Source organism: Camelina sativa, chromosome 13 (assembly GCF_030686135.1).
Source record: "Camelina sativa cultivar CO46 ecotype springtype chromosome 13, ASM3068613v1".
Lineage (NCBI taxonomy): Eukaryota > Viridiplantae > Streptophyta > Magnoliopsida > Brassicales > Brassicaceae > Camelina > Camelina sativa.
Genome location: NC_141892.1, coordinates 26,271,484 through 26,284,132, shown reverse-complemented (window position 1 = coordinate 26,284,132; position 12,649 = coordinate 26,271,484). Strand labels below are relative to the sequence as shown.

General features: G+C 34.9%; 3 protein-coding genes and 1 long non-coding RNA gene across 12 annotated transcripts; 2 read left to right on the top strand and 2 right to left on the bottom strand.

Moving 5' to 3' along the window:
• The first annotated feature begins 2,059 nt into the window (after window positions 1-2,059).
• Window positions 2,060-4,282, top strand: LOC104737702 (F-box protein At4g00755). The gene is made up of 6 exons (XM_010457945.3): window positions 2,060-2,187; window positions 2,500-2,628; window positions 2,801-3,208; window positions 3,291-3,475; window positions 3,562-3,680; window positions 3,764-4,282. The coding sequence occupies exons 1-6, from the start codon at window positions 2,154-2,156 to the stop codon at window positions 4,083-4,085; spliced, it is 1,197 nt and encodes a 398-aa protein (XP_010456247.1). The 5' UTR covers window positions 2,060-2,153; the 3' UTR covers window positions 4,086-4,282.
• A 66-nt stretch (window positions 4,283-4,348) lies between these two features.
• Window positions 4,349-7,561, bottom strand: LOC104738560 (putative two-component response regulator-like APRR8). Of its 9 annotated transcripts, none has more exons than XM_087481711.1 (10): window positions 7,429-7,561; window positions 7,150-7,319; window positions 6,538-6,645; window positions 6,397-6,452; window positions 6,138-6,292; window positions 5,865-6,019; window positions 5,398-5,611; window positions 5,163-5,324; window positions 4,945-5,088; window positions 4,349-4,761 (listed from the first exon to the last, which is right to left on the bottom strand). In XM_087481711.1, exons 7-10 carry the CDS (start codon window positions 5,480-5,482, stop codon window positions 4,487-4,489), a joined length of 666 nt encoding a protein of 221 aa, XP_087337837.1. In that variant the 5' UTR covers window positions 5,483-5,611; window positions 5,865-6,019; window positions 6,138-6,292; window positions 6,397-6,452; window positions 6,538-6,645; window positions 7,150-7,319; window positions 7,429-7,561; the 3' UTR covers window positions 4,349-4,486. The 9 variants fall into 9 exon arrangements, with proteins under 9 accessions (XP_087337837.1, XP_087337841.1, XP_087337839.1 ...); XM_087481715.1 differs by having other exon boundaries at window positions 4,945-5,055; XM_087481713.1 differs by having other exon boundaries at window positions 4,945-5,055; window positions 5,438-5,611.
• A 250-nt stretch (window positions 7,562-7,811) lies between these two features.
• On the top strand, window positions 7,812-10,341 carry LOC104737701 (uncharacterized). Its single transcript, XM_087481709.1, has 3 exons — window positions 7,812-8,785; window positions 9,228-9,345; window positions 9,448-10,341. The coding sequence occupies exons 1-3, from the start codon at window positions 8,186-8,188 to the stop codon at window positions 10,020-10,022; spliced, it is 1,293 nt and encodes a 430-aa protein (XP_087337835.1). The 5' UTR covers window positions 7,812-8,185; the 3' UTR covers window positions 10,023-10,341.
• LOC147930046 (uncharacterized) lies at window positions 8,532-10,709 on the bottom strand. The gene is made up of 4 exons (XR_015578211.1): window positions 10,331-10,709; window positions 9,238-10,032; window positions 8,724-8,780; window positions 8,532-8,616 (listed from the first exon to the last, which is right to left on the bottom strand). It is a non-coding gene; the product is annotated as an uncharacterized LOC147930046 (long non-coding RNA).
• Between the last annotated feature and the right edge of the window lie 1,940 nt (window positions 10,710-12,649).

Genomic DNA, 12,649 nt, shown 5'->3' with positions numbered 1-12,649 from the left:
GAAACAATTAGTACTGGAACTGGATCCATGGAAGATAATGAAGAACAAGGTGAAGAAGAAGGTAAATAGTTCACTTATAAACCAGTTGAAGAACAAGAGTCGAACGACGTTTCGTATTTTCGGATAAAAAAAATGATGACATGGAATGCTGACATGGATGATGCGTCTGACGTGGCAACTGAAAATATGTAACTCAGTTGTATCGTTTAATAAGTCAGCCATAACTGAATAACATTATAGTAATTAATCTTTTGCTACTAAGTCAGCCGTAATATGGCTGAGTTGTACGAGCTGAGTTATAGTTTTTAACCATAACTCAGCCGTAACAACATCTCATAAGTCAGCCGTTTTTCATAACTCAGCCAGTTGGAAAAAGGTAACTCAGCCGTGTCGTAGTGATAACTCAGCCAAAATTTTGACAACTCAACCATCGGGTGAAAACTCAGCCGTAAGGACGGCTGAGTTAGAGCATAACACAGCCAGATTTTCATAAGTCAGTCGTAACGCTTGGCTGAGTTAGAGCATAACTCAGCCAGATTTTCATAAGTCAGCCGTAACGCTTGGCTGAGTTATGCTCTAAGTCAGCCGTCCACGCTTACTCAAATGTTTTTTCCATAAATCAGCCGCAACATACGTATAACTCAGCCGCAATATACCTCTGTAACGCGTTACGACTGAGTTATGGTTACACGTCAGCGATTTCTGACGTGGCGTCAGACGTGGCAATGGTATTTTTGTAATTACGTTTTTTCCGGTAACATAAAACATGGGCATGCTGTGTATTTTGAAAATACCCGAAATATTCTAGTAATAAAATCTTTTTTTGTAGATTCTGGTAATATTACCTAAAATGTATAACATTTGAGTAAATTTCCCTTAAACTAATACTCGCTATAAATAAATAATTTTTTTCAGTCCCGAATTGGGCTGGTGTAAAAAATGACATAATTCGATAAAATAATAAGATAATACTTTTTTTGGAAATCCTATGTAAAAATATAGTCTCATAAATATCATAAATTAATAATGATATAAACTAAATATATATATATATATATAAGAAAATTTAGTGAAATATGGCTCTATTGTTGTTTGTCTATTCTTGAATTTGCATTCTTGTTGGAGCTCTTTTATAATATTTCTCATTGCATCAAAAACTTTTTGTGTTATTTTCTCAAATTGTATCCAAAAATTGTGGAGCGTCTTACACGCAATAGACGCTTCTTGATGCAGCATATTATTCATTATTGTTGGGCTTTGGTGTTGTGTTTCTTGCCCAACAAGTTACGGGTTTGACATCGGTATTTACATAACTTTTAATTAGGATTTATGTTAGTTTTCTATTTTATTTTGGAAGAAGATATATTCTTTACTTTTAGGATTAGTAATAGAATATTTGGTGTTTATCTCTTACCTTAGTTTTAGATTTGATTATCCTTTATAAAAGGGATCAAACCCTCACATGTATCGACAGTTATTGAATTGAATAAAGAGTTATTTTGAAGAGAGCTTTGTATAAGCCTAGAGAGGAGGACTCTCACATCCATAAAGATTTTACCTTTAGTAGGACGTGGGAAGAGGACTCTTATCCTTATCCATTCTTAGCTTCCGCCCCGCATCACTTCTTTACGTGTAATTGGTTATAAAGATACCGTAATATCTTGTTTGACTTCATCATGAAGAATATTAACAACAGTTTCTTCTAAACTATAAAATTTTAAACATTTATTATTTTCACTTTGATAATCTAGTAAACTATTGACATCAATTATATTACGATAGCCAAAATTATAAATTAAAAAATATAAAAGTGTGAATTATAACAAAAATATCTTATTTTTAATCGAAAATATTTAAAACTATAAAAATGAAAATCTTAATTTATCGATGAATTAAAACTTCTATAAATTAATAAAATATCATGGTCCCGACTTTATTAATTTATAGAGGTTTTACTGTATATTGTAATTGAATTAAACTGATTAATTTTGAGACAAAAATATTATGTAAAAAAAAAAAGACAAGAAATAATTAAATAAAGTATGTCGGTTGTTTGAATATATAAAAACTCTCTCGTCTCTCTCTATCTCTAATCCTAAAAATACCCAAAATCAATTCCTTCTTAGGGTCACAATCGTCGCTCTCTTCTAAGAATGATGTCAACACAATTTATGGATAAGAAATTAGGTGAATAATCTCTTTCTTTCTTTCTCATCGGATGCTTCTTCATTGTTTTGTTGATTTCTGCATCTGATTGCCTCAATTTGCTTTTGCGCAGCTTTTTTTGGTCTTTCCCAATTTCATTTTTTTTTTTTTTTTTATGAACATTCTCCAAAAATCTTACCTTTTTATATTTTTTGATAGAATAGAGTAGATTTGAGTTTCTCCGTTCAATCTGTTGGTTTATTATTCACCGGAATGATCTTTGTTCGTTTTGTGACAATGCTCTCATTGTTGTTGATTTATAAAGTTTCAATCTTTTTGTGTATTTGTCGATAGGGTCAAACACAGGAATGGATTTCGTAAACAATCTTGATACCGACACTTCCCTCTCCATTCTTTCTTGTCTTGATGATCCTTCTGATATTGTCCGTGCTAGTGCTGTCTCACGCTCCTGGCGTCAATTTGGTAATCCTCACACCTCCTCTTCAATGGCTTTTTATTTTATTTTTAATCTTCAATGTAACTTTCTGAGTTGTCTCTGTTGAATCTTGTGTATGGTGGATTGGAGAATTTTACCTCTCGTGTCCTTAGATGTTTAATGTTTCCAGAATGGGTTTTTTTTTTTTTGCATTTGCAGTGATTAATTACAATCTCTCCAAGAATCTATGCTTGAAGCTGTTCCATCAGCTATCTAATGTGGGTCATATAGTAGAAACACATGATGAGTCCTCCGAAGCCGGGTCAAGCAGTGTTATGGACACACGGCTACTTGAGAAAGAGCATCGGGCTTACGCCTTATTGGCTAGAGGATGCACGTCCTCCCCTATCCAAAGCTGTATCGCTGATGCCATCATAGCTTCTAGTACTGATAACTTCCCTGCTGAAAGCATCTCAAACACACTCGACGAACCTGATCGGATTGGTGAAACCCCTTCATACTGGTCGAGTACTGGCCAACACAAAACTTCGGTGCCTGAAACGCTTCTTTACAGGTTGATGGGTGATTTGTGTGTCATTACGGAATTCAAAGTTCAGCCTTTCCAAGGTAACCCCCCTTTGTCAATGTTTCTCTGCTTCTCTCTCTAATTGAGACTTTTGTTGCTTAACGGTTTACCCACTTTTTGTAGCTTTTTTCCAGCGCGGTCATCCGATATACTCTTCACATTATGTTCGTATCCGGTTGGGTTACCACAAGAATGACAACTCACCACAGTACAACAACTCACAGGATAAAAAAGGTGAGCCAGGAAAGAGTTCTGCTGAAAGCAACTATGTATGGACTTACACTTCACAAGAGTTTTCGATGGCTCAGGTGTGTTGCAACTTACCAGTCACTCTCTTCGTTAGTATAATATATAAAGTCTGTTCCTGAACTGTGATTATGGTTTCTGTGAGTAGGAAAATCGATTGCAGACCTTTGAGCTTCCAGAACCCGTTCTTTGCATTGGTGGGTATATGCTAGTTGAGTTTCTAGGTCGGGTTCAGACACAAGATTTGGATGGCCAATACTATATATGGTACATCTTCTCTCCTTATTGCTCTAGATTTGTTTTAAAAACTTGTGCAATGTGAAAGTAGTTTCTGTTGATTGTCTTTGCAGCGTGTCGCATGTTAAAGTGATGGGAAGATCGCTAGCACAATCATTTCGAGTGGAGAATGTGGATGACTGTGGAAAATTTGGATTGAAGGTTTTGAGTTACAGTGATCCAAAAGATATGGTTGAGATGGATGCAGAGGAGGACGAGATGGATGCAGAGGAGGTTGAGATGAATGCAGAGGAGGAGCAAAATCAGTTTAGAGGGATTAGAAACCTTGAACAGCTCTTGAATTACTTGCACAGGCATCCTCTTGATGTCGTGGACATCGAGTATGTTTTGCCTGAGTCTGACAACGAGGATGCTGAATCAGACGATGAGGTTTAATTACTACTTCCAGTTATTTTGGCTTTATTTTTTTTGTTTTAAAATGAACCTTTAGGTGTTTTTCATCTTTTGCGAGCGGTTTTAAAGCTTCTTCTCCAGCCATTTTGGCTAGGTTTTTTTTATTATATTTCATCTTATTAATAAAACTGAGTGTTACAGACCTTAACAGAAAGTTAACAGCTATTTTGGCTCTCCCATCTCTTTTAGTGTTGTAAAAGATTGTCAAGTTTCGGAAATAATGTTGCAAAACAAAGGAAGAAAGGTTTCTAGTTTGTGCCGTTAACTTGTCATTCCAGAGACTCGATCAATGTTTTGAACATCTAGCTAACACAGGAGTTTATTGGAATTTTCAAGAAACCACACATACTAAAAATCAAAAACGAATATCTCATAAGCATTGTTCACGAGACAGCCGCAGAGCAATGCGGATCTTCATAACTTAAGGTTTGCTCCTGATCTGAACCCTGTCCCTCCTCCAGATCCAATTCGAGGTCAGAGAGGCTGATTCCATCCTGCATCAGTTCTTCATCTAACGCTTCATGTGCCTGCACTTGTAGCTGAACAGCAACATTCTTGTTTGAGGACTCCCGCGGACTCAATGTGATTTCATGAGGCCCCTGAGACTCCTCAACGCTCTCCAAAGGATGAAAATCTCGCTCTTGGAATTCATATTCCCCTGTCCAAGACCAAATTTGGTTACTTCAAGTACCATAGGCGACCAAGACTAGGATTAAAATAACAAGAAGTTTCACATCATTAATACCATATCTCAAAGCAGAACCTGAGTCTTAAGTAACCTTAAAACAAATGCATAAATAACTTCCAAGATACAATATTATTTGTGAACTGAGAGACTCACCATAAGCAACAGAATCGGTAACAGGTTGAGTGGACAACGTTTCTAGTTCTTCCTCCATACAAACCGGTTCTGGCTTCTTTTTCTCACTATCTTCTCCAATTTTCTTTATCTCTGTTGGTTTTTTTCTTTTAGTGTTGGCTTCTTCTAAATAAATCATAAGAGTTTGCACATTGGTTGATATAGGTTACAAAAAAAGGAGATCGATCAGTGAAACTCACCTATATTTGGGACAGCTTGTAAAGTTTTCTTTTGTAAGTCATCTGCACAAATGAGTTTTGGCTTCTTTTGTTGTCCTAAATCAACGCAACAATCCTTTTCTGTCTGTTCTCCAGTGTCTCTATCGGCTCTTTTCTTTCTGTATTTACCTTGGCTGTGTTCATCTGCATAAAACAAAGTTTAGTAAACCTAAACAGCGAACAAAAACGCATCAGGAGATGAAGTGGAGATGTTCACCATCTGTTTCTCTGAACTCATTCTGCATTTCTGGACATACCAGTTCTGGCTTCATTGTTCTTGTTACTTTTCTTAAGCTCATCATCAAGTCTCCTGACTGTAAACTGGCACAGAATTTCTAAGTAGTGTTCCATGAGCGGCTTCGCCAGACATAATTCGGCACCTCTGCGCCGACATTCTTCAATGGAATCGTCTTTCACACATGCACCCAAAACTGTTAACACACAGAGAGAACAATGATTAAAAGCTAGCATTTCCCATAATTGTCATGAAAACATAGGATTCAGAAGCAATGAATTAATTTAAGATCTCATCCGACTTGTTATGTAAAACATGGATATCTTTAGCGTCTCAAACTTTTTCATGAAAACAGTCACGATCCAGAAGCAAGGATTAACTTAAGTTGTCAGACTTGGCATGAAAACATTAACGACCAGAAGCAATGATTAGGGACATGTTTTGCTTACCAACAACCGGAATCTCACAAATCAACCTGAGTTTCTCAAGAAGTTCGTACTTATTTATCTCAATCAATCGTAGCTCTGCCAGTACAAGATCAATTTTTTAATCTTTGTTATTGATGATATGCGGCAAATCATCAGCTCTTGTAGTAGCCACAACTCTGAGATAAAATTAAACGTTCCAGGAAAACAAACCAGCAGGGTGCTCAGCAATAACAAAAAAAATGCGAGATGGTTTTATCAAAATCATTATTTCAAGCATTGGGTCGTGATATATACCTTCACATCCGGATTTGCGAATCATCTCTGACAGATTCGCCAGCCATGTCGCATCGCTCTCCAATAGCAAAAAACAAATTTTATCTGAGAATCTCTCTGTTGCTTTAGTCCCCTTCTTGGTTGAGAAGCCTCGTAGAAGTAGATAAGACGAGACACTTACTCGCATGAAAATACACGCAAAGCGGCTTTCATAAGCGGAAAGAACAAGAATCTAAAGTGTTTAAATTGGAATTCATTGCAAACGTATCAAGAGCTAAACCTGGACCAATATACATTTCATAAATGCAACTGCGAGTCGCCACGTTTCACCATGCGCTGCGTTGCAAAAGATTCTAGTCAGAATCATTAAATCATTTAAGAACCTACCATACATAGAGATAGTCATTGAAATGAAAAGTACCAATAAACGTGTTCATCTGACGGATACAAGCAGTCCACGGTTCTTTTCTTGGTCATATATGCAATATGTCAAAGTATATGATCTTCAGTTCATGTAAGATTGGACGGACTGCAAATCAATCAGTCAAACAAATAAATCTTGCTTATGCATACTTAGTAAGAACTCTCAAATAGACACAACAATTCTAACCAAAAAAAAGCTGAAATTTATCAGGAAACAAGGCTTTGAAGATAACTATCAAGTATAAATTGTGCAAAGAACTCTTAAGAAACCAGAAATTGAGTGCAAATATGAAGAGATCGTGCAACATAATTTGTGACCGTAACCAAAAATATGGCTAAGAATCAAGCATAGTTAGCTTGCAGAATGGCTCATGTCATCGGTGTCGTGAGCCCATTCTTAAAGCTAACTATTTTTGAGACATCAGAGCTTTGGCGGTGCAGTGCGTGTTTCTGTAAATATGCTAAAGATATGCCGTTGCAATAATGGCTGGATGGGTGTATACATGACAAGCTGTTTAAGTATTCATGCTCACACTTATAGCAAACAATAAACCAGGAGGTAGAATTACAGGGCCAAAACGCAAAAAGAAAAACTGAATAAAACCATTACCTTTTCACCAGTAATCGTTCGGCGTCACCTTTGAAGACAGACTGGTTAAGTCCAACGCAATTATCTCATTTAGTCCATCCGATGATTCAACAGCCTCTTTCTCTTCAATCAGCCCATCTTATTCTTCTCGCTGGCCACGACTACCACAAAACCTATGCATATCCTATAGTCTGCACGAAGTATCTCCGCACATTTATGGATGTCTTACACAAAATAAAGTTTTGGAGAAACAATTGCAGTCAAATAGAAAAACGTCTAAACCCAAGCATCTGGACAAACCTTTCGGGTATCAGTGATGGGAACCTGCGCACAAACAACAACGTAGCCTTGATCACACACTTAGCCCCAAACACGAGGCATCCTGTCAGAGAGTGATAGGAGCATTCACATGGCCTTCACTGTTTAGCTGAGCACAGAACCAAAAACCAGAAATTTACTGAGCATGTAGTGAGAAATAAGGTAAACCAATTTTTTTAACAGATTTATCAACAAAATTAAAGAACACACAACCTCATTTTCACAATTGTGATAAGTTTTTAATAACAATAAGTAACTTTTCTTTAGCAGTACCGACTACAATAGACATCGCAAGGTCACTGTACCTTGTGACTAGACACATGAACTAAGGATATAGCAACGCTCCAACAAACCTTTTGAGTTTCGATTAAAAAATGATAAACTAACAAGCACATAAGCAGAAGCTCCAAATCTTGCTACACGTAGAGCGAAACATCCTAGGTCCCACATCTTTTGTCTTATTCTCTACCAACTAACTTAATTAATTATATTAAGCAAAAAAACTCTGTTCCTTTCTTTCTCTCAGCCTGTTATAATCTTGAGATCTTCATCAAGAAGCTGCGTCTCTCTTTCCATAAACTCACATCAGCCACACATAAATACATCTTAACACTCCTAAGCATTTCACTAGCCCACTTACCTCGTCGACGATATTTTCTTTTTGCTTAAGACACTTTCTTATCGTCAGTTCAGTGTTTTTCAAGGTCAGCTGCGTACCTGAGCCAGAAAGTGTTTCAGGATGGAACTAAGGCCGAGAATGCTCAAAGACTGTCTCTTAGAAGATTCCAATTCCTGTTCCTCAAACGGGTTCAAATCGATGCCCAGACGGCCTCCTCTCAACCCTTTCAAAATGATACCAAAGAGGAAACAATCCAAACAATCCAATGCATTGCAGGCTGTGATTAACGCCGTGAAGAACCTCCGTTCCAACGCCGTTAAATCCGCACCATCGGGGATCTTACCAAGGACCCTCTCTCGGAGGTTAACATCCAAGAACAAAGCAGAAAACCAAGCAAGCATCACTGTTGTTCGGGTTAAAGACATCGTGCGGTGGAGCTCGTCTAAGGACCTGCATGAGGACATATCACATTTCGAACTGTCTCCACCTCATCAGTACACAGCCAAGACAGCGAGAACAGCCACGGGATCCTCCACCACCAGCGGCACATCCTGCAGCAGTTGGTGTGACTCGGATTTTACATCGGAGTTTTTACCATCATCATGGGGAAGTAATGTTGAGGAGTGCGGTGAAAAAGAGAGTGTTAAAAACAACTTACACTGCGTCGGCGAAGATTCTTGCACAGCAGTAATAGTCGCCGACACTGAAGTGGGACCTGAGGTAAGAATACTATATTTAGAGAAATGGAAACTCGTACTTATAACATTAATTAATCACATAGTTTAACTACTACATGCATAATAAATAAAGAGAAAACAGAATCAAATAAAATAAAGTGACAATTTGATTTTAAGATCTTATGGGTTGACTTTGCTTCAACCATAAGGTCGCCCACGCTGTCTCTAAATGCACGTGCAGCTGTTTGTTAATATAATAAATTCACATGAAGACAAAACAGAAGCTGGCTTCGTCCTTGGTAGACATATATAATAGCATTTACAGTACCCACTAATTTCTTTCTGACTACGATATCTAACAATTTATGAAATGGGTCTTATAAGAGTGGCTCTGCATTAACATTAAATACACTCAAATTATAACGCTGTCTACTATAATAGTCAAATGATTTTGGTTGGCCCTAATATGCAATGATCATGGTCAGGAGGACTTACAGCGTGAAAAGGAGCACAACAGCCCTGTCTCAGTGTTTGAGATTCAACATGAGGAATATGACGAAACATCAGACTCTTCCTTCAGTCAATGCCTTGACAATGTGGAAAGTGCGTATAGATTTCCTTCATTGCAATCAAAGCAAGTTTTCTTCTTAGATTTTTTCAAGACTTCAAAATTCTGAAACATACGCTATGTGATGATTTGTGCAGGAACCAAACAAAAGCTCATGCAAACGATTCAACGGTTTGAGACTTTGGCCAACATTATTCCTTTCACTTTCAACGAATGGGCCTCAATGGACGAAGAATCTTGCATGGAAGGAGGAGAAGTGACAGATATCAAATATGACGATGATGATGATGAGAATTGTGATACCGTTGATGGAGAGACTGAAGATGAAGACGCTGATGAGACTGAAGAGAAGGCAGCACAGCTATGGAACCGGGTCAAAGAAAGACATGCAATTTGGATCCACGAAGAGCATCTGATAATGGACTACTTCAGAGATGAATTGATGCAAAGGACAAACTCGTTCCAGGAAACTCAACATTTTGAGGACCAATTGGTGAGCGAGGCAAAAGGATGGTTACAGGGACAGAGAGAATCAGAGCTCGAACGCGGAACATGTGAGCAGAGGAGACAAGCATGTGCTAGACAAGTTGAAAGACGAGGCTGGAATGAGAAGCGGATGAAGGAGGAGCACGAAGAGGTTGCCACGCAAATTGAGGATGGAATCTTCAGCCTCTTAATGGATGAAACTTTAACTGCGCTTTACCAATGCTGATTCCAGTCACCTGAACATCGACGCTTAAGTTACTAACTCGCCAGAATGAATCAGACACAAAACAAGATTCTAAAGCATAAATTGGCACTATCTTAGTCAAGAGACCTGATAAATATAGGCAACATCAAACTCAATTCAGGTGACATCAAAAGCTTTAGAAATTAGCAGGCAAGGCAGTTTTGATTAGAGCATGATTTTGATCTGCTTATGTAACAATGAAGCAAACGAATAATACAATGTACATTAACCTCTAAAACATACACCTATATGTTTATGTTTATCTCTAATTTGTAGGAGATACAATGTACCTTTTCAAAAACGTCTCTCCATATAGTATAGATCACCAATTGCTGTAGGCTAAATTTGATGAACCCACGAACAAATGAGAAATTGAAGTCGTGCTAAACGAATATGCAATAGAAACAGAGAAGAAATTTCAAAATTATAAGAAACAATTAGTATTTGGGTTCATCCGATTCGCGATAAAAAACCCTAAATCCTCAATTTCAAAGGCTATCTACATCAATGAGAAACGGTGAAGAGAGGATTGAAAAATTCCGATTGTTCAAAATCAGAGAAGAAAATAAAAATTTGAAAGACGAGGGAAATAAGTTAGGAGTAGGTGACACTCGGCACTGCTACTCACTTCCAAGGTCGGTGAAGCTCCGATAGTGGTAGGTTTCTATTATTTCTTTCTTCGCTACAACATTAACTTTATATGATTAATGGGCTTATTTTTATCATTCTTATCAAGCCCATTTTCTGTTTGGATATCATTGATGCCCATTATGTTTAGAACAATAAAATGTCTTAGAGAAATTAACAAAGTTTTTACATTATTTTGTTGACAGAAAAAAATATTACATTATCCTCTATATAATAAAACGGAAGTAGATAACCTTTTTTTAGACTATATAATTTTTATAAGTTGGTTATAAAATAGATTATACATTAAATATAGGTTGGTTACAAAAAAACATTATAGATTAATTGGTCAATCCATGGGCTATATGAATACACTTAAGAATCTTCTTAAAGAGAATATTCCAATGATTTATACAATTTTCTAAATAAAATCTTTAGTATTTCATGTATTGTTACAAAATATATACTGTTAGGCATAAAAATATATTCTTAGGCGTAAAAAAGAATAATATCTTGACAATTTATCACACTTAATCGTGATTTCCGAGATCTTATTGTGCATCTGAAAATAAAATCTTATCTAAGCACGGATCATATTAAAAAACTTTCACCAAACATGTTCAACAATTAAAATAAAAACAAACAACAAACATAACTATTTATCATACATAAAATTACAAAATTACCAATATAAAACTTACAAAATAGGTATTTTTTCAAGTCATTATTTTTAACATATGATTTTATTACATAATGTTTTATCCAAAAAAACTTTTAAAAATAATCATATAAATTATATTTTATTCTAAAATTATAATATAAATAAAAGAAATTTCAACATGTGCTAATCTAGTATGTTTAAGTATCCCCTATATAATAAAATGGAAGTACACAACATTGTTTTGTATACTATATAATTTTAATAAGTTGGTTACAAATAGGTTATAGATTAAGTTTTATATTATTTGTATAGTCTGGATTTATTGTTTCCAAAAATCTTAAAGAGAATATTCTAAAGAATCATTTGATATCATCTAACTTACCATATTAATTTTCTTTATTAAATTATTCATCAAATAAAATCTTTTGATATCTAACTTAACATATTAATTTGTTAATTATCATCATACTTCACCTCTCATTTTTATATATGAGTCTATTTTATGAAACAAATAAATTATCATATTATTTATTATAATTAAAAAATAGTTTTATTTCCGCATATACCATAAATTGAATTTTTAAAAACAAACATAAATGATTCAATCTATAAAATATTCAAGTTTAATTAATATTATTCTTTAAAAATAATATCTATTGAATTAAAAAAATTTACTGAGTAACAGGTCAAAATATGAATATTTAAATTCAATTTCATACTTTTTGTTGAATTTTATAAATTTATATAATATAATAAACTTTAAATAATTTACTTTGAAATATTTTAAAAATATTGAAACTAGATATTAAAGTTAGAAACTATAAACACTCTAAATTGGTTTGTTATAGCAATGTCAATAATATGTCAATATAATATGAAAGAATTTCAAAAAACCAAATATATTAAAACAAAAAGTATAACAATATATTAAATTACTCATAATATAATAACTCACTTTTTAAAAACCAAATTCACAAAATTATGTTTTATAATGGCATTCAAGTCATTGTTGAAATAATTTCACGTACATAAACTAATACAACATATTAAAATTTTATTTTAAAATAGAAAATATACAAAATTTTGTATAAAATAAAATTTAACCAGTGTTATAGTACGGGTACTTATCTAGAATCATTAATAATATAAAACTTACAAAATAAGCGTCTTTTTTAAGTCATCATATTTAGCATATAATTTTATTGCATAATATTTTATCTAAAAAAACTTTTAAAAAAATCATATAAATTATCTTTTATATAAAATTATAATGTAAATACAATGAATTTCAACCCGTGCTCTACTAGCACGGGTCTTAATC